The sequence below is a fragment of the Athene noctua genome, chromosome 1 (assembly GCF_965140245.1).
Source record: "Athene noctua chromosome 1, bAthNoc1.hap1.1, whole genome shotgun sequence".
NCBI lineage: Eukaryota > Metazoa > Chordata > Aves > Strigiformes > Strigidae > Athene > Athene noctua.
The window spans coordinates 207,021,970-207,047,403 of record NC_134037.1 but is presented as its reverse complement, the minus strand read 5'-3'; the positions used below and the strand labels follow the sequence as shown (position 1 = coordinate 207,047,403).

At 40.7% G+C, this 25,434-nt stretch overlaps 1 protein-coding gene across 5 annotated transcripts in view; it reads left to right on the top strand.

The window, feature by feature from the left end:
* Positions 1 to 11,943, top strand: part of RAP2A (RAP2A, member of RAS oncogene family) — a 32,729-nt gene extending 20,786 nt beyond the window's left edge. For 4 of the 5 annotated variants that reach the window (XM_074911341.1, XM_074911351.1, XM_074911315.1 and 1 more), the window contains one exon: positions 7,905 to 11,943. In XM_074911341.1, the coding sequence (XP_074767442.1) occupies positions 7,905 to 8,142 (238 nt within the window). In that variant the 3' untranslated portion in view covers positions 8,143 to 11,943. The remainder of the gene's footprint in view (positions 1 to 7,904) is intronic. The other variant, XM_074911331.1, reaches the window with a different exon arrangement.
* Positions 11,944 to 25,434: the final 13,491 nt, after the last annotated feature.

Here is a 25,434-nt window from a genome sequence, read left to right as displayed (position 1 = left end):
GGGTGTGCAAGCTTTGTGGAGAAATCCCCTTGCACCCCGGCCAGAGTAAACATACCTGCTTTATAACTCTGTTCGAGCTGTAGTCTTTTTTTCCGAGAATCATGTTTAAGAAGAATTTCGAGCATATGAAATGCTAGTAGATGAGAACTGCTGTTACTCCTGTCATAGGCTCCTTGTTGTCATCCCCAGTGCCCAAAGTGCTGTTTGCCTGTCACTTCCTATGCCAGAGCCTTACTTCAGGTGGAACTGATAATGCCATTGGGCATAGTTTAAACATTCATGGAGTTCTGCAAACTTGCTGAGAAAAGGTCTCCCTAATGTCTTGATGATCAGGGATTTTTCTTTAAGACTTCCTTTTAGTGAACAGTGAACTCTCCTCCCATAGGGAATGTTGACAGGCCCCTGATTTTTCAGGTATTCGTGGTGTTTTACTGTAAGTGGGTGACAGAGCTGAAGATAGGCAATATCTGCAGTGACTTGCAGAAGGAGGCTAAACGTGTGGAAGGAGTTTATTGTTATTCTGGTTCCCCTATGAGATTTTAGATGCAGGAAGTCCTCTATAGATAAGAATTTTGCTCTGAAGTGATTGTAAATGACCTGAGAAGTTCTTTAGTGTCCTTCATACAGAAGTGATATGCATCATCCTGTTGCCTCTGTTGCAGTAAAGGAATGTAGGTTTACTAGATGGTCCTTGAGTATGTGTCTTGGATAGTACCATCCACCATTCTTGTCCCTTGGAATGTCTCAGCTATAAATTGCCTAGAAATAATGTGTTTAAGTGTTTTGGCTGAAAAGTGCTTATAGTAACAGTTTGGAAGCAAATATATATATAGTGCTTCATTGCATTGGCTTTTGTTGTTGTTTCTTGGGCTTTTGCTTGGAAGAGAACTATTTCCTCTAATTACTTACAAACACAGCACTAAGTGTGCGCCTGCCAAACAATTTTATCAAAACTGGCATTGGTTGAGACTTTTCCTAGACCTTGAAACCAACCTGGAAAGTGTAAACTGACTATGACAACCACAGAACTGAATTGGCTTTAAAGTTTTTTATTTGAGGTGATTATTTCCAGTAAGTTTCATGTAGAATAACAAAGATAGCTTCTGAAGCCTCCTCAAAAGTGATATGGTGCGGTGGTTATTTATTATTCTAATATTATTCTTCAAGTTGTTTTACATTTATTATTTAATTTGCTGTCCTATGAGTAAGTACAATTATCCTGACTTTATATACCTCAGTCTATCCATCTGAAGAGTTTGTTTCCCAAAGGCTATATAAGGAGTTCATGTCAGCCTAGAATAAAATGTTAGATTCCCAGTTCTGCAATTAAGCCATACACTGTTCTTTATAGCAGACGAATTCATGACTCAGCCACCTAATTGAAGTGGGACTTCCAATAAGCTCTTTAACATCTACTCATTTATAAAAATTATTTTAAGACTCCTTTTTTTTATTTTAGTTGGGAGTTGTTGCTTAAGTAATTAAATCCTTACACAATATAGCTTACAAAACTGAATATTAAATGCAATTAATTAGTAAACTGGAATGACTCCTTTGCATCAGGATGATGGAGGTTTTACAGCTGCTCTGTATGGATTTACCTGAAAAGCTGTAATAATTTTCATTAGAAAGCAAAGTGCTCAAACTTTGCAGTAACCTGCTTATTTTTAGATATCTATATCCTGACACATTCTATACCTGTATATAGGTATAGGCACATCTTCACTGGTGTGTATTTGCAGGAATCCAGATTTGCAGGAGTCCAAGTGTATAGAAAAAAGATACAGCTCTGCAGAGTGAGCTCCTGCAGTTGATTTAACTCATAATGTTAAAATTTTTAAAGCTACCAAAATACAAAGAATTAGGGTTTGGAAAAAGTGAAATGTCTTCTGTGTCTGAATTTCTTAAGACAAGGTAGTAATTGCTTTAGAAATGTGTATACCTTTTTCCTGCTGTTTTGATTCAACTATTGAAAGCTTTCAGCAAAGGGTTAAAATTGTTTGTTTTCCACTTGACAATTCTGTAGTCTTGCTTCCTCTCATCCTGGTGTTTGAGAAGCTCAGAATCAGTTTAGGGAACACTGTGGGTCTTTTCTTATCCTCTGAAGCTGATGTGAGTTTTAACTTTTGAGGATTATCAATGGTTAAATATCCAAAAAATTGTGTGAATGGAATAAGAAAAAGTCTTGATAGTTACACTTGGAATATGTTCTTTCTCTAGATGAGAAAACATCTAGTTTATTTCATATTGCCCAGAATTCTTTTACTGTGTATTTTGGCAGGATTCTTACCACAAATTTTTTGTAAATCTAAAAGAAAGAATAATTATTTTTGCTGACTTTCTGATACTGTTTGCCTCATCAGTGTCCCTAATATCTTTATCCCTTATATTACTTTCCTTTTTGAAATACTATCAAAAGTGCCAGAAATATGTTCTTAAAAAAAAAAAAAAAAAAAAGAGGGGAAGACACCCTGCATGTAGAAGTTGGTGATAAAGTTGCTTTATTACTGGAGACTCCCTTTTGATGTTTGGGAAGTTGTTATGGACAGATACCTTTACGTTTCAGGGTCCTAGTGTTTAACACGTAAAGCTAGAAATCATACATCTTTCCATAAACTTCAACAGGGTTTAAGCTCGTTATAAGGAATAGTCTTTACATGTTTTTTCTTTTAATTTGTGTTTATTATACAGAAAGTTTCCGCATTTTGGTTGAACATATTTGGCTGTGATATGAAGCTCAAGCAAAAATCCTAGAAAAGATGCAACACTTCCAGAATGTGAAATTAGAAAGCAGGAAACCATTTGAACTTTTTAATGTCTTCTCTTATACTGGTCCAGCCTGCTTCTCCCCCCACCCCCACTTAGGGGTACTGGGTAATCTCTAACACAGTTTAAGGGAATCAGATCAGTTTATTAGCCTGGGTATACATTTGTTTAAAAATTCTTTTTATTCTTCATTTATTATCTTTTCAGTGCACATCATCTTTATTTTTTATCTTTATCCAATGACAACTCTAAACAGAAATCTGAAAAGTACCTGCTAAAAGAGATTCAGATGTGCTGCACATATTTTTCTCTCTGAATAAGATTAAAGATAGAAAAAATGGGAGGTAAAAAATCTCTGAAGATCACTTATATGCCATTCATCCTGAGGCTTTCTAAATGTTTTAAGCTATTATTCAAAGTATATGTATTAATCTAAACAGAAATATGGATGATATATATGTGAGGTAAGATAAAGTACAGAAACTATTTATTGCTGTGTGGTGTGTAAGGCAGTGTGGTCAGTGGTGCATAGCTGGGCCACATAAAGCATTTAAAGTCTGTGTATTTATTGATTCCATGTGGCTATGGTGTCCATCCTCAGGAAAACTGAGGGATTTACTGTGGCCTGTTGGTCCCAGAAGTTCATTAAAGATGGATAACATAATGGTTTTAGCATTGAAGAATTATCTGGGACTGGGAAATACATGCTGGTTGTCTTTTGGAGCAATGACCGTATCTTGCCAGTAGTGATATCCTAGATATGACGGTATTTGACTCTGCATCAGTGTCTTTGATGGGGCTATAAATGACTGCAGTCGTGTTATCTCTTCAGGAGTTGCCACTGTTCAGTATCTGTCATACTGGAGCTTAAGATAGTGAGATCATTTGAACAGGGTGAAGTACCTCATTCTTTAAACGTGTTCTGCAAACACGTGTAATTGGTCTTGCAAAAATGTGTTCCTGAAGAGGTCTTGAAAAGTCAAGCCTTCCCATGCTGCATTTGAGTATATTTCTTACAGGCTCTGCTATGATGTTTGCCCTAGAATACATACTGTGCTGCATTTATACAGATGAAACTGGCAGCAGTTCTCATTTTCAGGTGGCCCTCATTGCTTTTCATTAGGAAAAAAAAAAGCTTTTCAGCAGTACAGACAAAATTGGATTTTCCTGCTCCAGGAACAAGGAGCAGAACTGTGCCACTTCTCCAGCGCTAAGGGAACAGGCAGGGGGAGATGGGCTGCACTGAAAGGCAGGACCTCTGCCCAGCTCCCATAGTGGGCTGAGCTGCCCTCTCAGACATCCTGCGATGGCAGCAGCAGTCTTACTTTTCAGGACTCCACCACAGTAGAGGTGGTGGGGTTTTGGCCTCTTTTGCTCTGCTAAAAGTATTTGTGAGTAGGTTAAAACCTACTTGAAGCTTTTGAAAGGATTTGTGAATTCCTGGGTTGATTTTTGTGGTTGTATGGAAGGGTTCTGCTTTGCTGCTTAGGCATTGCAAGGCAGCTATTTTTTTTCCCTCTGTTAAGAAGCTATTTTCTTCTTGAGTTACCAAAATTCAACAGGATGAAAAGCCTGCGAGGAAAAGATGTTCTTTTTCCCTTTAATTTTCCTTAGAATCATGTAATTCCACCCCATCTGAGAGATTTGCCTTTCCCTGTGCTGCCATGCACCACCTCAGCGGTGTGTGTGCCAACATCTGGCCAGTCGGAAGCCCTGAAAATAGTGAGTGGAGCCTTCTGGAACCAGCAGAAGTCACTTCCAGCAAGATCAGCAGCTGTGGTAAGGAGAGCGTTGAGCCAGGAATCTCCTCCATACTCATAGAAAATAAATTTGCCCAGGATACTAAGTGAGGCAGGAGGTTCTGGCAGTGTTGGGAGGTAAAGGGTAGAGACCCAGTTTGAACTTCAGAGCTTGTAGAGCTTTAGTTGAGAGCTAGGGCTTCCATGGTGTGTTACTAGAACTTGAAAGCTGGAAGTACAGTGTGAAGACCCTTAGGGACTCTGAACGAAGACGGGCAGGGGCTGGAACCACTGCATGGAACCACATAGTTTCTGTAAAGACCTTTTAGTTGATGTATGGCACTGTCCAACACACAGTCAATCGATCATCTCGGTATTTGGGGAATACAATATACAGATGTCTGGTCTGGTTCTCCCATACGCAGCTTGGGTCTGACAGGACTGATACTGAACTAATGGGCTCATTAGCCCATACTGCAGCCAGTCGTTCGCTCAGTGTCCGTGGACTGTTTTCCGATGATTTGCTGTGTTCTGATCTCCATTATTCTAGATAATGGATACTGACTTTTCTATGTATAAAGACAAATTGTGTGACGCTCTTCCTATGTTTGTTCTATGTGTATATGTTATAGATAGTTTCTATATATATATTATAGGCAGGCATAAGTATATATATTTTATATAAATGTTATATTTTGTCACACAGATTATACATATATAAAAAAAATTTTCTCTGTACAGTTGACTGCTCAAAATTTAGGTAATACAAGGATGTCTTTTGCAAGAGCAACTTTATTTTTGCCCTGTGAGGAGGGAGGAAGTATTTGATAAGATGACATGATGAGTGTTTTGCAGAAACATTTTCTTACACAATTGAATGTTGTAAAGTGGTTATTGGGTGAATCTGGATTATAAGGTGAATAAGACTATTGACTGTAGGATTCCCATCTCATTTTAGGTGACAGTGGGTAGTGACTAGGCTAAATGCAAGATGCAAAAGCTGGAAAAAGCAATACAGAAAAGTGCTTCTATGTGTTCCACCTAATAGTTTCCCTGCAAATAAATTAAATTGGAATTTTCACATCTATCCTGTCAGCTCATCAGTTCTTTTTGTTCTGCAGTATGAAACTTCACTATTTCCACTGCTCCATCTCCCAGGTACTGAGTACTCATAGTAAACAGTTCCTCAGATATTTAGTTGCCCAGCTTTTCTAAGGTTCCTGGACCTTTTAAGGCATTTTAATATTTCAGTGGAACTGGCTATAAGTCTACAACATGTGGGGGGTTTTTTCCTCATATGTTTCTCCACAAATTGGAGTGATTTTGCAGAACAAGAAGAGAGGAGATCTTCTGTTTTAATTCTGGCTCGTCTACTTCTTCACTGAATGCTTCTCATGTGGTTGCTTTGAATTTCTCAATTTTACCAGTGGGAAAAATTGAGAAGATACAGAATACCTGGAGGAGCTGGCAGAAGGTGGGGGAAGGTTTGGGGCCCTTGGATATCGAGAAATGCAGTGAGGGTGTACCTGCTTCCACTTTAATCGAAGGGGTTTTAATGCTGCACAGCAAATATAATAGGACACATGCATCTGAACAATAAAGATAAAAAGAAATATTGAATTGCTGTCTTATCTGTTGAATGCCATCCATCTTATGTAATTAAAGTCTATGCTATCATGTGTTTAAACGCAGGAGGACAGATTTCAAGATGCTTGTGTGTATTTTTGTACTTAATTAAAGGCAGCTTAGCTCTTGCAAGAGTTCCAAAGGTATCGGTGTGCTAAATATTGTATATCCACAGAGTGAGAAATTGATTGTGTCTCTTCAGATGGTAAACAAGGGTAGGATAAATGGTGGAAGTAAGGGCAATTGTCTACAATTATTGACTACAGCCCTTGACTGTAGATTAAATGTCATTCCCATAGTTAGCAAAGAGACTTAACAAAGTTTAGAATTTCAGCTGCATCTTATGACGTAGTTGAACCCATTTTTGATACTGCTGTGGTGGTGTAAGAGTTGCTGAGGTGTTTGAGAAGTTACTGCCTTTTTATCCGTTCTGGCTCTGTAGGAGCCCACCGTTCCTGCAGTAGAGCCAACAGGCACATGCGTAGGTTCCCTGTTCCAGTGCAGAGTCTTGACAGCTGAGTTTCATCATGGCTGGTAGGTTAGACCAAGCTGCTGGACATTTCCCTCAACCAGATGAGGCACATGCACCAGCTCTGCTGTGCTGCCCTGCCTGGGAGGGATGAATGAAGAGTAATATGTGGTTAAAGGACAGTGACATCTTCAACGGCTGCAGGTGTCAGCTATGACTGTTGTCTGTCCATGGGTCAGTCTTACTCAAGTGATTTGAAACTGAGCTAATACAAAGTAGAAAAATCAGGTTTAAATTAAGAGGGAACGATCCCATTTCTTAGATCTTTGTTTAGTTTAAGTGCTAAAAGCCATAATCAGTTCTTCTCATAGTCCTTGTTGCTTTTGTGAGAAAAACAGTGTAAGAGTATTTTGGAAATAGTCCCAGTGTTTTCTTCTCTGTTATGGCAAATATGTAAATTTAAAATCTGACTGAACACTTAGTTCCATGTCTGAAGAAGGGTTTATGCATGTGAGGATGGGGCGGGGGGGAGGCAAGCATTTTAAGTTTAAAAAAAATTTGGCAAGGATCCCCTCACAAGGAGGTTCAAAGCAATAAATTCCTTCGTAGCTTGTATGATCTGTTGTGCTGTCCAAGTTGATTATGAAGCAGAACTGTGATAGTATATCCTGGAACTTTTTTTTCTTTTCAGCTTAACTGGCATAATGATGTGAATGCCACAAGGGAGAGTTGTATATCCTGTGTTAGCTAATACATGTTTTCATGCAACAATACTTTTGTGTTTATACAGTACTTGAAATGGGCTACATTTCCTGAAATTTCAAACAAATTTACCGTCCCTTTGGTTTTCTCTCTTTTACTGCTAATTATATATTACGTATATATTAACCAAAGATGAATGTACCCTTAAAAGGGAGAGTGATGCATCCTTATCCCTGTTCAGGGAGAAGGGGGATGTTGAAGGGAGGGTTGGACATCTATCCTGTTCTTACACCCCAAGATTGTCAACATAGAAAATATTATATTCCTAGTTTTTGTAGTGCAGAAGCGTTCCTGGCAGATTTCCTGGTGGGAAAGAAAATTCAGAGGAGGAAGCATTTCTTAGAACTCTAAAAGCGCTGGGGGGAAAGAGATGTGCAACACATTGCTAGAAGGTGAAATATGTGAACTTTTAAGATCATCCAAATGTCTTTTTCCTGTTGGGTCTGTACTGTTTGTAAATTGATGTTTACATTTAGAATGTTGCAATTTTTTAAAATATAATTATTGCTGTTTGTGTTTTGGTTTTGTTTTTTTAACTGTAGGTATGAGAAGGTGCCTGTAATTCTGGTTGGTAATAAAGTGGACCTGGAAAGTGAGAGAGAAGTATCATCGAGTGAAGGCAGAGCCTTAGCTGAAGAATGGGGCTGCCCCTTTATGGAGACCTCTGCTAAAAGTAAAACAATGGTGGATGAGCTCTTCGCGGAAATTGTTAGACAAATGAACTATGCAGCACAGCCAGACAAAGATGATCCATGCTGTTCTGCATGTAATATACAATAGCATTAAAAATGACCTAACCTGGACTTAATTTGCAGAAATTTTGTAAGGTGGTAAAACTGTCTACTTCACTTCCTGGTTTGTGGGTCACTTGAAATACATCTGTAGTGAAGTAGCAACATTAACTCAGAGCTGAGCATTGGAAGTCAATCACTGACTCTGAATATAATTGGGTTAAATGACCACATCTCACCCGTTTTTCCCTTTGAGCACCTGCAATTTTATGGCATAGCCAGTTGATCTACAGGGTCGTTCCAGTCGAGCGTACGTGTGTTGTCATGTCAGACAGCAACAACAGCAACTATTTCCAAAGAAGTTGGAAAACTTTTGGAAATGGGAAGCAAAAGCAGTGGAGAGAATATCTCTGAAGACCATTCACAACTAGCATAAGCACGAAAGGAGAGCCAAGTCTTTCAGTGTCTAATTGCTGTGGTTCAGGACATGCGCTATCACTCGTGGCCAAGTTTGTTCAGTCAAGTGTGTTGATTTCACCAGAACTTCTGACAGTGTTAGATGAAGAGGCTACCAGAGACCTATATAGTTTGGATTTTTTTTTAAAATCGATGCTATTATTTCTACACTTTATCCCACATCTTGAAATAGAAAACATTGAATCAGTGTATGAAATGAGAGGCAAGATCTGAAAACAAATGATGGGTGAAGAAACAGTCTGGCATTGGAATGTTTTAAATCTTTCATTTTGCTGCTCAAAAATGGAGGATCACTTCAGGTTTTGGTCTGCAAAAAGCCAAACAAACCCTCTGTTTACAAAGCAGGAAGCATCTTTATTTATCACTTTACTGAACCAGGAGGAAGCAACTGTGATGAAAAAAAAAAATTGCTGAGCCTTACTAACAAGGAACACTTTAATAGATTAACTAGTACCATCTTGTAAGGAAAATTAAGCCATGTTGCATCCATATGTTCCCTTCTGCAGAAACCTCGTGGGACAGTATGAACATCCTGCATTTTTAAGTTTGTTAAAGACAACAGTTTTTCTTGCCTTTAAGGGCTATGTTCTCTGGTGTGATCCCTAACAAACCTTTGAAAATCGAGTTTGCTATTTGATAGCTTTAATGTTGAAAACTTAAATTGAATAACCATGTGAAATCATTTGGTTCAGAGGTGAAATAGTTATGGTTGTAATTCCTTAGGTGAGTGTGGAAATGGTTCTTTAATTGCCTGACACACCATTCAAAGGTTGCCCCAATTATTGGAGTGTTAAATGGTGGGAGCAAATATTTTATTTTGAAAGGATGCTCGAGCTCTGACTTGCTAGTTTCATAGCAGTGAAGTATTTATCATTTGCATGACTAATGGCACAGAAATACCTATTCCGAAGTCTTACAATCAAAGTATAGAAGAGTTTTCAATCACAATGTTTAGATTTTAAATGCTGGAGAAATTGTCTTGAGCTGGATCTTTTATAGGTAAAATTGGCCATAAAAATACAGAGTCGCTGAGCCTGTGGTCTAAATAACACCATGCGTTTATTAGTTTTTCAATCTTGTGCAGTAACAGTGTAGTTCCTTGTGTTTAAATGAGTGAAAACAGGGGTGCTGGTGTGTGTGTGTGTGTGTGTTGAGCGTGTATGTGTGTGTGTATATGGCCCTTAGAAATGCTGTAATTGGAGTTAGGTTCGAGAGTTTTGCCTCCATCTGCAGAACTTCCTAAAAACGCTCTCATCTGCTACAAAGGAAACTTGAGAACAAAACGCTTTGCAGATTTTCATACATAAACATCCTTAACATTTTGAATTATATTTCAGTGGATGATAACTAAAGGAAATCATATTAATGGAAGAGAACTGGCCATCTCTGCCCTTAATCTTTCAAGATCTTTCCACAACCAATGTATCAAAGGGCATTAGATGTCACAAAATATTAAGCCTTACTAGAACACAAATGTAGCCCGTTTCCCATCTACCTTGCAGAGCTTTCATTACTGTACTTTGTTCTTTTAGGGAGATAGGCACACCGTTTATTTCTGGCATCTGAATGCCCATTTTGGGTGCTCTGAATCGCCCTCCTAGAGGCACCTACCTCTTTCCATTGACTATAGAGCAAACTTAGGCTTTTAACTTTGGTCCTCTGAGTCACACAACTTATATGCCTAAACTAGATGGTATGAATGTTCTCCTACCCCCTGCCTGCCCATTGTGTCAGCTGCCATGCTTAAGCAAGATGTGAGATGTTGAATTAATGATATTTCAGTGTTTAAAATATCTAGATTGGAAAGTGGTTTATTGAGCAGTAAAACTTATCTGTAAAACAGCTTGTCAGTGTGAGATCCACTGCATAAGCGCTCAAAAAAAACAACCAAAAAAACCACCCAAACCCAAATTTGAAACTGAGTTGGAAGTGCATGTTATGCAATGTTATTTACAGAGATGTTAAAATCTTACCTCACAGATTGTTCATCAACCAAGAAAATGGCATGAAGTACAATATGAGTAGCCTAACATGAAGTTCATAATATAAAACAGATGGGCTTTTAATATAGGAAAAATTGCACAGTAAACTTTTAACAGAAAATATTCATGAAAATATCTCCCAGTCTTGTTTCTTCATTACACTCTTACATTTTCAAAAACATAGGCCGTATGTAAGCTACCACACAACGTGGCGGGGGGGTAAAAGCGTAAGTGTTGTTTTTCATTGTATAGTTCTGAGGAAGTAGTTATGCACTATTTGTATTTCCACTAATGTGAAGATAGTGGAGCTTGAATCAATGACAGTTGCACTTGACAGAGGTTTTTTCAAATTATAGGGGTAGAAGAAAGGGAGGTGAGTGAGCCATGCGGCAGCTGTGTGGCCACTTTGCGGGAGTTGTTGGTCTTGGGTCACTGTTTCATTTGTACCCTGATAGAATTACCAATTATAGTATTTGAAAGTTTCCTATAACATGCCTTAAAATATTATGATTTGTTCCAAAGACCCACTTTTCCTTTGGCTGTTCTTGTAGAGCCTTGTACTTTTCTACAAAGACAGCATTTCTCCAGTTTTGGGGTTTTTTTAAACGTTGCAACTTTTATTCTTTTAAGCTATGATAGTGAGAGCAACTGTTTCCTCTTTCTCTTAAAGATACACACAAAAACTAGTCAAAGCAAACAAACCAGAATCAAATCAAGAGTATTAAACATAATTACACAGGGTTTTGATTTGGTTTGGTTTTTCCTGTTGTCTCTGTCCCCCCGCCTGCCCCTTCAGAGCATCAGAAAAATTTTGGTGACATTTTCTGTTCTGGTTCTAGCCTCTCCCTAACCCCAGTGCTACAGTTGCCATTACTTTTCTGTGGGAAAACTACTGGTATTTACTTTCCTGTATAGAATGTTGCCTAAAGAAGTCAGCCATTTGGTTGGGGGGTTTTGTGCATGTTTGTTTTTTATTTTATTTTATTTTTTTACCAGTGTGCTGTCAAAGCACTGGTTAGGCTTTAATTGTGAAACTCCGCAACAAAAGCAAATGTTTGACAACTGCAGGAGGCTTTTATCTGCATTGTTGTGCATCTGTTAATTCTTGATCAGGGTTTGAAGAAAGACTGAAGGTGGGTTCTGGAATCAGACTTAACGCTGTTGATTTGGAGTTTCCTAGGGGTGAGTTAATGTATTTCACAGTTAATTGTTGAGCTCTAATACAACTGGCAACTTAAAATGGGGCAACAGTTTGTTTTGTAACAATGTCAGTTGTTTAAACCTTGATGTTTGAAATAAAACAAGAATTGTACATAGAACTCAATGCAAACTCAGCAGTTGTATTTGGAGTTAAATTATTTTAACAAATAAATTTATTTAATGAAATCTCCCTTGCATGTCCTGTATTGTCCATTTTGATTTAATCAAAAAGTTCATCCACAGCTGACAAGGGCTACCCAGTAATTTCAAACAACTCTGTCAACTATTTGCAGTTCAGCTAAGTATCAGCTAAGAGCCAAAACGTTCTTCTGGTGCAAATTAAATAGCAGTAAGTATAAAGCAAATATGCTTTAACTTTTACAGATGGATGTATGTTGTCATTTAAGTCGTAAGCTTGATAAAGAACTATAGCAAAGGGTTTTCTTAGAGAGATATATATTGACAACAGTCAGTAAAGACTCAGTATTTTATAGGGTATGGCTCTTGCCATGGCAAGAGAATAGTGCTTATTGAACATAATTTTATCATCTTTTATGAACTTGGTCGATATGAGATATGGTTAATATGCAGAACTACTTTTATAACATTAAGGTTGCAAAGGGTTAAGAAAAAGATTGTTTGTTATATCAGCTGTTCAACTGATGAGTGTTTTGCAGGCTTTCAGCACCATACAAAAGGAGTTAGTGTTAGAAAGAACTTCAAATACAGTCAGAGTTGCAGAGATTTATAAATGAATGGTCGAGCTAATGCTAACAGGATTATTCTAGCTAATTGGCACTGATCAGCAGTTACATTTTAGTCATGCCAGTATCACTAAAATACCCTGTTTTCAGTAGTGATGGGTGCTTGGTGGCCTCTTGTTTTCATGTCATGCATGCCATGAAGAACAAGAAGCCTGAGGCTGGCACATCTTAAAAGCTCCTAGTTCTATGGGTAATAGAGAAGACTGACACATACTGCTAATTTTATGTTTTTGATTTGCCCATTCATTCTGTGAACCTGTTCCAGGGGAACTTTTGCTGATGGGTTCTTGCAATCCTGTTGATTTAGTAATATCCTTTTGTTTTGCCTGAGAAGGTACCTGTATAGGGACAGCAGGAATTCATTGGGCTGTTCTGAACAGTTTAAAAAAAAAAAAAAGCCAATACGCAACATTCTTTCCAAATCACTGAACAACTGGAAAACTTTGACTATTGTACTCTTAAATGCTTTCTCTGGGGCCCATTTTTTTTGTAGCTACTGGAGGAAACTTGCTAACTCTGAGAAAGCTTTGTAAAATATTTTGATGGGAAGTAAATATCTAATGGGTATTAGTCTTACTGGATTACCAGTCTTTGGTCACCACTTCTGTTGCTTGACCAGGCGGTCACTGGACTACATCTTCCATCCCAAATGAGAGTAGGAGAATTATTCTAAAATTGCTGACAACTGTTTCTATTGTTCTCTCTGGCTCCTCCAAGTGTACTCGGTATGTAGTTATGTCTTCCTTTTGCAGGCACTAACTTGATCATTCTCTTTTAACAAACATAAATTTCCAGCTTCTGCTGGCTCTGTTTGGAGGCACTAGCACCCTAGTCAGTTGTCTTACACATAGTTCCTGTTTTGCCGTAAGACCTACAGAAAGACCTTTTCTGGTTTTCTGTGCTAAGTGCAGTCATGGAATTTGTGGATGTTTTGAGCTGCAGGTTTCTCATCTTTCTTCACAGGGAGGTCAGTTAATGCCTTTGTGAATATATCTGAATTTTGACTGGTTGTTACTTATTTGGGCTTTGGTTGTCTGATGGTTGACACAACATGTTTTTCTTACATTCTCACATTGGAGGTAAAAATTTATAGAGTTAGTATAACATTTAGAACATCTTTGTGGTTTTTGCCTCAGCTCCTGTGGTTATGCTCATCATGGGGTCTTTTACTTGAGAAGTGACCATAAAAGCACTATCTCAATGGTTAGGCTACCTAGCTGTATTCAGAGTTGTCTGTGCAACCTTTACTAGATTTTGTGCCTAGGAAAACCAACCCAGCTTGGAAGCAGGAGCTGGTGTTGCTGTAGTGCTCTCTGAGGCACAGACCAGGCAGAGCCCACACTGATGTTCAGACGGTGGGTTGTATTAACAGGCTGGATTGCAGGCGGGTGAAAGGAAAAGCCATGTTGCTCTGAAGCAGGCACCATGCGATACTGGAATTGCTAACAGCAAATCTTCATCCCCCTCAGCTGGAACTGTTTTTCTGTGCACTTTCAAGCTTGCACATTTTGGCTTGACTTGAATATGAAGTAGTTTGGGGAGCACTGAGAATTTATTTCAAACTTTTCACGGTGCAGTGACCACATGTGTAGGCAACTGGATGATATGCCTGCCTGCTGCTCTTAGGAGTGTTTGCAGTGTCAGACAGCCACATAGGAATCTCACTGAAGAATGGGAAAGTGAGATGGTTAGCTGCCATGAGCAGAGGGGAATGGGGATGCATCTAGGTAACGTGGTGAAAATATAAAACTGAAAGTTGTTCAAGAAAAATACATAGGTAGACTGAGAGAGTGTTTTGTTCAATGGGAGAAATACAGTGTTTATCACAGACCAAGATTTAGTATTCCTAGACAGAAACACTTATTAGCAGAAGTTAGTAGATAAATCGGAGAACTGGATCTTAAGAGCAACCTTCTATGAGACGTTTCTTTTAATTGAAAGAAGTATAAAGCTGATTCTTGAAATATTGAAGGGAAAGATTCTGATTACTTGGCATTTTTTCTTCTTTTAGAATCCTTGTACAGTTTAATAACCAAAAAGATATTGCCCCCAAACGTCATTCCCAAATACTTGAGAGATGGAACCTTTGCTTTCCGGTTGTACAAAACAGTTTAGAAAAACAAAGTATACTTTCATCTTACAGCTGAGAATATATTCTTTATTACAGGTGGTTATTACTTAGGCTTCTTTTTACTATTTACCCCCTGTTCTTGCAGACAGAACAGATAATTGAACAGAATAAAGGTTGCCTGGCACTTTCCAGTATTAGACAAGGTGATCAGGTTTTTTTATTTATTTTCAAACTAATAGAGCTCCAGTTTTCTCAGGGTGATCTATCTGTCCCAGATTTGGGGGTGGTTGGTGGTTCTCTTTTTTAATGGTTCGGCTGTTTCTAAGGATAAAACAAATGCAGATGCATCATTCTGCATATGCTAAATTCTTGAAAACATTTTCTTAAGACCTGGCAACTTTCTGATTTGAACCACTGGGAAATTGCCCTAAAAAAACACCATCTCAGGGATGAGTCTAAACTTGGCCAAGTTATAAGCCTCTGAAAAAAATGATTTACCCAGTACCCAGTAGGATTCTGCATCCAGTCTCGTCAGCTGCCACTGGATATGCTTTTGGCCCTTTGTAGCTCATATATATGACCTCAACTGCTGGGTGCAAGGCAGAGTCTTTGTGCATGTACATGCTGGGTAGGAGCTGAGAAACAGTAGGAGAGAGTAGGATGAACCTATTCAGCAGGGAGGATTTCCAGCTGTAGATCTTAATGTACCTTGTTCAAGAAATAGAAATCAGCTTTGCTGACAGTGAAGTCCTCTAGGAGCAGGTTCAGAGGCAGACTTTATTAAGGGCAGTGGTAGAGGACTGGTCTGAACCCATGAACATCATAACCTGCCTGACAGCTTATGACCAATGCAGTGACACAAGAAAAGCTTTCAAAAAGTGTTAATGTAATTTTACTTTGAAGTCTTTCTCTCTTTAAGTAAGGCAATAATAAATTAACCTTTACAGTATTTGCTGTGTGAGATTTTAATTACAGGAACACGAGTAATTGATTAATCCAAAGAAGATAGGATTCTGAAAGCCAAATAGATGACATGTAAGTGTCCTGTTGATAGAAAGTAAATTGATGAGGACTCTCAATGCAATATGAATTAACATACTTCTCAAATTCTCTGACAAGCCTCAAGAATTGTATCTGGTGCTGCTGTAACAGGGTAGGATTATTCCCAGACCTCTATATTCTCTAACTACTTTTTAGCTAAAGTTTACGTTTTTCCTGTGGGGCTCTATTGTAAATTTTTTGGGGGAAGGCGACCCTTAAAGTGAGTCAGATGCCGTATTGATTTCATATTTAGCTTTGTGTTTTAAGATGGAGATAACCAAAAACCTTCTAGTTCTGCCTAACTTTTCAGGGAAAGACATGGCTGTGAAGATTCAAGGCTTTTCAGAAGTTTTCATAAGAGTTGTCCTTAAAGTCACCTCTTTAATAAAGTGAACTCAAGTACCCTTTCTTGATGAAGGTGGTATTTGTGGTTGTTTCTGGGAATGCGCTTACTCAAACAGTCAGAGACTATGAAGTGTGGGTGTGCATTTACAGTATGTTGTCTACTGGTTCCCCTTTTCAACCGAGGAATGCTATGTATGATGTGCATGATAGTTTACTGAGATAATCCCAAATCTCTGCATTTAAAGTGAGAGTTAACCCATCAGGTGGACATCCTTAATCCAGGAAGACAACAGCCACCTGAAGACAAGCTATATGAGATGTCAGTAGGGAGGGGGCTCTCATCTCTGCTTCAGATCTAAAGCAAAATACTCATTTTCTGGGTCACTTCTCATGGTTACAAGAAATGTGAAGAATAATAAACATTGTTTTCTCCCCATCAGAAGACAGCCCCAGTTTCAGAGCTCTTTAGTTTGTCCAGAAATATACATTGATAAAAACTTTGATTGTCAGTGTGGAGAAAGGATAGTGACAGAGAAGATTTACTGCTCATCAAAGTACATGACTCTTTACCCTAGGCAGGTCACCTCTGCCCCTCTGCCATTGGGTGAACATCCTGTTCTCATGTTCAGCTTTTTTCTATGTGGAAAAAGACTTGTTTCATGTGGGACAAGAAAGATTCCTCCCCTTCTCTTCCGTTTTATTGTTTTGGGTTTTAATCTTGTCTTGTCTTTGCACATAGCAGCCACTCTGCATTCTTGAATCAATAGTTCATGGCAGAAGCCACTTAACCCCTGCTCTTGGGAGATGTTCTGACTCAGAAATGTACAGAGCCTGTGTATCACTAGAATTAGAAACCTAGTTTGCTTGTTTATAAATGGCAGAGTTTTCCAAGAAATTTTGTTTGAAGGCCACACTTCTTAAAAGTTTGTAATGCTGCTGCCTCATTAAAATTTTTCATTTGTTCCAAGTTTTGCCATGTTTGTCTAAAGATTAAAGAACACAAATGAATAAAAAATACCAAGCAGTACAAACCTAGAAAACAATCCAAGCCCAATTAACTTTCCTCATCTTGGTAACTCCAACAAGTTTCAGCTACTGTTTGTCACTTTGTGTCCAGAATCTTATAAATGCAAATAAAAAGAGGGAGAAGGGAAGACTTGGTGGGTGGGGAAGGGTTCTGACTGCGCACTAAGTTTGGATGGTAATATTAAAATAATCTATAGAGATCTCTGATCAAATATAAAATGATGATGATGGAAGCAGGCGTTGACTCTGGACTCAATGCTAGTAATGATAAGAAAAGTTAAAAAAAAAAAGTTCGCTCATTTCTACCTGTACAAGTCTCCCTGTAAGGAAGCAGTCAAATGAGCAGTGTCTGCCACATCATATGCATACTGGGTGATGAGCAGCATGCTCCAGCAATGGTGCTGTGAAGCAATGAGAAAGCTGGGTTAGCATTGCAGCAGCTGCTAGATTCACCTTCTTTACCCTGTAGACCACAGCTGGGATTTAGCAATTTTAGAAACACAGAGCTACTTTAACTGATGATGTAATTGCTGCTAAATCTGTGTTTTTTTAAAAAAAAACCCTTAGGTGCTGTCCCATCACAGAGGAAGGGTGGGGTACCATCCCCGTCTTCAAGGCGATGGTCAGGAACTGTACACCAGAACATGCTGAATGGTTGCTCTGCCTCAAGAAGCCACCATAGAGGATGTTTCCAGATGAGCTGGGTGAATTGGGTCGCTGTGACTTCAGAGGTCACTGCTCTGCTACCCTGTGAGAGGGTTATGGCCTGCGCTTCCTCCTGACCAGCTGCATGTTGGTATAGTCCCAAGTGTCTCTGCTATTGGATTTCTTCTGGATTGAAAGTCTTAACCAATGCTGTTTTCTGTCACATCTGTGCAGTAATTGACTGATCCAAAGATCACTCTTTGCTCTGTGTAAGAAATAATCTTTGAGATCAGCTCTCTTAGACTACTTAAGCAGGGATCCCCTCTAATCCCCTTAGAGCAGACCTCCCATTGCACTGGCTTTCTGTGGACAGACTCCATAAAAGATCTGGTCATTGCCTGATTGATGAAGCAACTGTGTACTGTCTGAGATAAACATGCTGCCAAAGGTACAGCGTCAGGGTAATTCAGCATCCATGCTGTCAGATTTGTTAGGATGTTTGGAGTAATTAATTTTGCAGAGTTGTACCAAGAGCAAAGTAGCTTGATGCCCTAGAGTGTGATGTCCTGCTCATGTTGGATTCTAGTGCTATGGAATGCCCACAGTGCTGCACTGCGGTGCATTGCTAGCTGGCTTTTTCCAGGATGTGCCTCCTGCATGCCACCCTGACAACAGCCTTAACAAAACCCCTGTGCCACTACTTGTGGTTGAGCTGCAGGCCATGCCACCTCTCAGGGTGGCTCGGGCCCTGGCCCTTGGCATACTTGCCCTGGGTCCAAGCCACAACTGAAGTGTCCTGGTGCTGGAAATGGTATGTTGCAGACCCAGGGGAACCTCTCCAGAGAGGCACATCGAGTGAGATGCAGAAGTCAGGTCTCTACTCGGAGATGTTCAGGACGTGCGGAGAAGACTTTGCCACCTGCAACTCACTGAAGGACATGAGAGGTGATAGGACACCTCACATTAGAGTAGCACATAGGACATTTTCCCTCTCTGAATGTCTCTCTACCAGCACATCTGAGATTCTTTAAAGGACGGGGTATTTTTTACTTGCCCACCTCTCAATAAGCACAGCTTACCGCTGTCACTGGCAAAACACCTAATATTGGCTATTCTAATACTGACCAAAGCAACTAGCTGAGAGCATGGGGCAGGAGTTTTTCCTGTAGTTAACTGAACAGTCATGGAGACCGGAGGGTTTCTCCTACAGAAGAGCCAAATTAAAATCTAGTGAAACTTGGCAAGGATCCTCATCTAGTGATTACCATACAACAGCGTTTAAAATGTTCTGCCAGGACCGGCCAGATGCTGATGGCAAAAGCAGGCTTTTGAAGGCCTATCTTAAAAGTCTGTAGAAAATAAAATACCTTGGTAATATCTGTTGAACATTTCTAAGAAGGTAACTGTTTATCCTCATTTAAAGCAAAATCAGTTTCCAACTAAGACTGATTTCTCTGACTTCTTTCTTCTGCACAGCTATAGTAAAAAGACTTTGGAAAAGGTGAGTGAGCACTTGCTTTTCTGTCAGCTGAGTGCCTCAAAGACAAGTTAAACTCTGGACCCCAGGGACAAAGTATCTCCGATGACTTGTCCTCCCCAGCTTTTTCTTGTTGCATCAGGGAAACACCTTTGCACATGTGTCATGTTCAAGTCTGGCAATAAGAAATCCTTTCTTCTGCTGATACTTGACAGACCCTTTACTGGTAATTTATCCAGACACACATGTAACCTTTATCATCAGTCTCTTGATGGGCTAACAATTTCTTGTGGTGGAATTTATTTTAAAAAACTATGAATTTTTGGCTTCTTTTTGTTGAGTTTATAGTCTACATTTATATCATGCTCTCAGGCAATGAACTTTAACCTCAAGTAAAACGGATGCGTTACATCCTCAGTTCATGCTTACGGAAAGGAAGTTGTAGAGACAGTTATTCACCCAAGGGAGCACTCCATGGCAAAATGGGTCTCCAAATGCATGTCTCTGAGTGAAATTCCCTCCTGTAGTAACAATATATGACACTAAAAAAGTAAACTATGAAAGTAAATGAACTTGAAAAAAACATTGGGTTTGGAACCACCCTGCTTCTAAGTGCATCAGAGTGTAAGACAAAAGGGGAGGAAGGGAAGTTTGTATTATTTTTGTTTGTTATAAAAACTCAGAACTTCAATCTTTCTTCTTCCCTCGTTTGAAAAATCCCAATGAAGTAAGAAGCAGCTCTGTAAGTCTTGTACTTATAAAAACAGTATGGGTAAGCATAAACTCTACTCCAGTCCTTTTAGTGCTCTATGTGACAGAAGAGACAAAAAGCATTTCAAGCACTCAGATGGGGAATCTCCTGGAAGGGGACAGCCTGAACACAGCTGGACCTTGCAATGCCAGGGAAACAGGATGTCAGGCTTAGTAAATTGGCTAGAATTATTTTTAAAGGCCTGTTATAAACTGTGAAGGGTACATTTGTCTGTAACAGCACATTTCTGCTCACAACTTTAGTGGTCAGAGGGAATATAAGATGCTTTTTGGGGAGGGGAAGTCTTCATGTTCTGGCTTGGTGGATGGAAAAGAAGGAAGCAAGGAGGGAACTCACCTCTTGCACACATCTTGGTTTTCAATGCTGAATGCTTTTCCTGATCCTTAAGTGGTGGGGAAGAAAGAAAAAATGGAGCGATGCTTTGTGAACCTGATCTCAGAGGCTACGTATTTAAAAGCAAGCTCGCCAGTCTGTTTGGCAGCATAGTGATGAATAGCAAGCTGCTCTGGGGACTCTCCAGCCTTTACCCAGAGAGGCAGATCTTCCAACAGCCAATTATTTAAGCAATGAGCATGGTGCACTCCGGCTTATGAGTGCACAGTTTAGCCTGAATGGACTGAGGAAAGAGCGATTCCACAGACAGACTTTGGTTGTCATGCAAAACCCAGGAGAAAGGTGGAAAAAAGTTTGTACTAATAGTAACTGCTTTTACTGATAGAGAAATTTGCAGCTGGAGAGGGAGCAATAAGAAAATGGCTACAGGAAAGAAGTCTGTGTGAACTTCCTCCACAGAAACAATGGCAGTCCAACAAAATCCACCAAAAAAAACCTCTAAATGCTTCTTTCCTAAAGATGAAAGCAAAAGTGATAGCTGAAATACCAGTTCTCACCATCAAAATTGCCCACCTTTGAGAGCTGCTCTGAAGGGTCCTTGTGAGTTGATCCGAGTTTCCACTGGCACACAGCTATAGGGAAGCACTTTCCTAGAGCTGCTGAAAACAATTTTTCAAAAAAAACATTTTCAGGATGAGGCCAGCTGACATCTCCTAGTAAAATCAGTTTGCCTGAAATGGCTACTAAGGAAAAAAAAAAAAAATTGTTTAAATTAATCTTGTTTCAGACCTGTGCACCTTTGAATTGGGCAAAGAGGAGGAAGGCACGTGCAGAAGTGTCTTTTTAGATGAGGCCGTGAAGGATTTTGGATGTTGTTAAGCCAGGCCTGGTGAGACAAAGCCAACCCTCCTGAGGAAGAATTTGGCCCCAGGCTGAACAGAGAAGATTAAAGGGGAAGAAACACCAGAGGAGCTGCAAGGTCCTGGTTGGCCAGTGTGGGCAAGCACTGGGGCAGAGCCAGCACAGATACAGAGGCCTCCAGCCACCTCCACTGGCAGCAGGTGCAGAGCCTCCTCCCCGGGACTGCCCATTCGCTGGGGCATGACCACAGGAGCCCTCCTCCCACCTGTTGGAAAAGGACTGGTGCTCAGGCTCTGCTCCTCCATCCACACCAGCATTCGTCCCTTTTGTGGGATGCACACTAACGTGCCACCTTGTGATGAAAACCTCATCTGCCAAATATAGTTTTGTTTGTAACTTGTCAAATCAAGGTTGTGGTCAGGGAGGCTCTTGTACCTGAAGCCTGAGCAAGTGACCTGGTCATTATGCAAAGCATGTTAATATGTCCTCACTTTCTTCAGTGAAGAGACACCTTTGCTTTTCAGGCAAGAGTGTGGGTACAAGCTCCTCTGAGACCACATGCAAAACCTGCACTCACCACCTATCACACAGGCAATAATTATTAGAAACTGGAAGCAGCAAAACATGGCCTCCCTGTCTGACCTCTTTCACATGGAGTCAGCAGGAGTGTCCTTAAGTGAGTGACAGGAGCTGGGCTTTGTATTTCATTACACTCATTCTCTCCTCATATTTTCAAGCTAAAAGCAGCTTTCATCAAAGCCCTCATGGACTCTGTCACTCTCTCTTGTTTAGACAGGTGATAAGTTTTAGTGACAACATGCTTTCTCCTTTCTCCATCCAATGGCTTTTGGATGAGTGGTTCCAGCGCAGGAGATGCTCTTGATGTTTGCTGTGAGCATTGCCAGTGCTAATTGAGATTCACAGCACTGAGGCAGAGTTGATGGGATGCGAGTTCTTAGGGTGTATCTATTCCCTGATTGAACGTGGCTTTTGGAAGAAACTTCCTTTTGCCAGCACTTGACATGAATTTGAAATTCACTTCCAGTGCCTGTTCTGCAGGCATTTGAAATTCACTGTTTTGTGAACCCTCCTGCTGGTTGTCATACTGGGTAGCAAATGTGCCGAATGCCTTTGAAGGCTGCCCTTCTCTCTGTGAGCCTCTTCTGTGGCCATGGGATGGGAAGTATGGAGCACCTCCCACCTGGAGCTACATGAACACAGATCAAGTGATGGCCAAGTCTTTAAGGCTGGTTGTCAGACTGTTTGCCCAGCTGTAAGCACAGGTGGTACTACTGCCTCAATTGAATGTCATCCTACTTACACTGCAGAAATCTGCTTAGGGGTTTTAACTTCTCACTAGTCCCTGCTCTGCTCTGTGCTGTGCCCTACCAGAGCCCTCTTCAGCACTGATGACTCTAGGACTTGGTCAGTTTTTGCTGACTACCTAGCAGAAGAGATTGCTGGCACTGTCAAACCTCTCATTCCTACTTGCTTAGTGAAAGTACTCAAGGCACTGAAAGGATAAGAGTAGACAAAAGATGTTTCTGATTATCAACTGAAACAGGCAGGAGACAAAGGAGGAGGGGAAAATGATTCATTTTAATGTAGCGAGAGGTATGCTCTCCTTCCAAACTGGCAACAGTGATTAATAGAGCTGTTAATGACCTGGAACAGTAGTGCGGGGGCAGAATGGGCTGGTAGCAAAATATACACTTAGCTTCATAAATACTGGGGAAGACTGGGGGACTTTGCTGCTAACTGGGAAAACCAGACACATAGCACAATGGTGGGTGGAAATCCTTTCCAAGATGCACATGGAAAGGGATAATTTGAAACTTCTCATCATATATGGACTGTATGTCCTAGACTAATTCAAGTCACTTTAATCCAGGCATCGTTGCACTTTATTACATTCAATAACCTTTTCTCAAAAAAGTCAGCAAATCTGGAAGTTGACAAAGTACTGAGCATCTTTATAAATACATTGAAATACTGTATAGCACTGTTAGTATGCCATTTCACAGCATACATCAGAAACAGTAAAGTGATCCAGAGACAAGAAGGAGGATTAGTGATACGCAAAACTTCTGCAGTCAGCAGTGAAAAAAAGAGAATTGTTTGAGTTAGAGTTGAGACTAAGCAGTGAAGATGTGGCAGTTAGTGAGTCATACAGCGAATGTAGATCCAGCAGAGTCCACCTTCTCATAGCAAGACCAAAAGGGAAAACATCTGAAGGCAGCATAAATACAAAGGAGTGGAGTTTATTGCAGATGATAACCACAGTCAAGAAATTGATAATGCTGAAACAAATACAACACTTAAATGGATAGTGATGGGGAGGAATTAAAGCACACTACCATCCATAATACTCCAGAGATGCCCAAACAAATGTCTTGAGGTTTCACTAGCCGCTGTTGGACACCGGGAAAAAGTGAAAGTGTATCAAATGCTCTGCCTTGGGTGGGATGGTCCAGTGGAGTCAGTCAACTGTATTTTATATGCTGATACCAGAAATAGCACCTGACCCTTCCTGGTGACCTCCTTACCCAGTGACAGCAACAGTGCAGGTATGGTATGAATTGTGATGAACAGAACCTGAAGGACAGTGGAAATCCTTCCAGAAGCACTAAAACATGCTGGATCCGGATCCTTTAAGGAAAAGTAACTTGTTTTCAGAGGCAGTAAGGCCGAGAGCCCTAGCTCATTCTGGAAACACAGTTGCTGCTTTGCATTCAATCCTGCCATTATTAATGATCAAAATACTCTGCCAGCTGGTGGGTATCTGGCAACCTGCGCATCTGAGTCAGATCTCCGTGCAGTGCCCGCTCTGAGCTGGCTCCAGTGCTGAAGCCATCTCCTTGTTGGAAACCTCCACTGAGGAGCCAGCCAGAGGACAGACTGCAGGTCCCCTGACTGAAAGAGAAGTTTCTTGTGAACAAGCTGGCGCAGTGCTGGCTGCGAGCACTGTGCCTGTCCTCGCACAGCCCTTGCAGCCAGGCAGCTTCCTGGGCGATGCTCAGGTGGAGGCTCGCTGGCAGCAAGAGCCAGTAGCCAGAAGGCAGAGGTTTCCTGGGCACCCCAACACAAATGCCTCACCACGGTGGAGGTCTTATGTAACGGCGCATGGCGAACGGCTGGAGATGCTTGTGCCCTGGCAGCTGCATCGCTGCCTGCACGTCCTGCCTGCAGCACCTCCCTCCTGCTGCCATGTTTCCCTGAGTGTCAGTCAGAGGAGAATGGGACTGCAAAGCACACACTAGTGCAAAAAAAGACAAAGAAAACCAGTGGCAAACCCTTAAATTACAGAGATGTTCAGAGTCCGTGGGTCTGGCTTGCTCAACAAGAGTCATATTTTTCACTATTATAAGAAACCACCATGTAACATTAGCTGCATAAAGGAGGAAGGGAGAGGGAATGGGATGTACAGCATCATGAAAATCAGGTAGATTTTTCTGGGGTGCACATCCCTCATCTAGTAGTGTTAAAGCTGGTGGGAAATTGGTGACCATCTCCTCTGTGTAGCAACAAGTCAGAGCAAGAAAGAGTAAAATAATGTATTAAAACTCATCTAAAAGTATTAAAGTGTTTGCACACATGAAATTGAAAAGCTCACTGCCAGCCCATCCTGTAAGCTTATCTCTGACAAGAGCAGCAAAGCACATCTAAGTTTTAAACACAGCTTCTTGGTAAAGAGACGCTGTGCCTGGCTGGGACTTGTTCTAATGTATGCCCTGTGCGAAAGGCAACGCTGGCCTTGCGTGCCAAAATAAGAGCCTCATTTGAGCCCCGCGTTATGATGCTGTGCTCACAGGCAAATAAAGGTAATTTGTCTGGATTGTTACTACTTGCTTTACCAGCTGTCCCTCAAAGTGCTGGAGCAGATAATCTGAATGACCTGGTAACAATCCAGTTGCAAAATCATTTCTACCCAGTTGTCTGCAATTAAGAGTGATCAGCCTTGCTGGATGAAGGTGGGCTGGCCATCATCTCAAATGTCCCCCTGGGCAGTTGTCTGTGGCTGTTCAAGGGAGAAGAGCCTCATGGTGGGAGCAGGGAGCAGTGTAAGGAACATGTGTCTCGGGGGGGGGGGTTTGGCAGCACCTGGCCCATTCCCAGTGGTCCCACCAGTGCCAAATGGTGGGTGAATACAGGCAGGCACAGCCCTCTTTGCAGGATGGGGAGCTTTGCAGTGGATTCCTGATATCAGTAATTTAAGCAGTACAACCCTAAGCGATGCTGCAGGAGGACACTGGCTAGGATAGCAGTTGATGCCGACTGGCTGCTCAGGGCAAAAACACTTCAGAGAAGTGCTTCAGCCCAAACCATAAATCAGAGGCTGATGCTGCC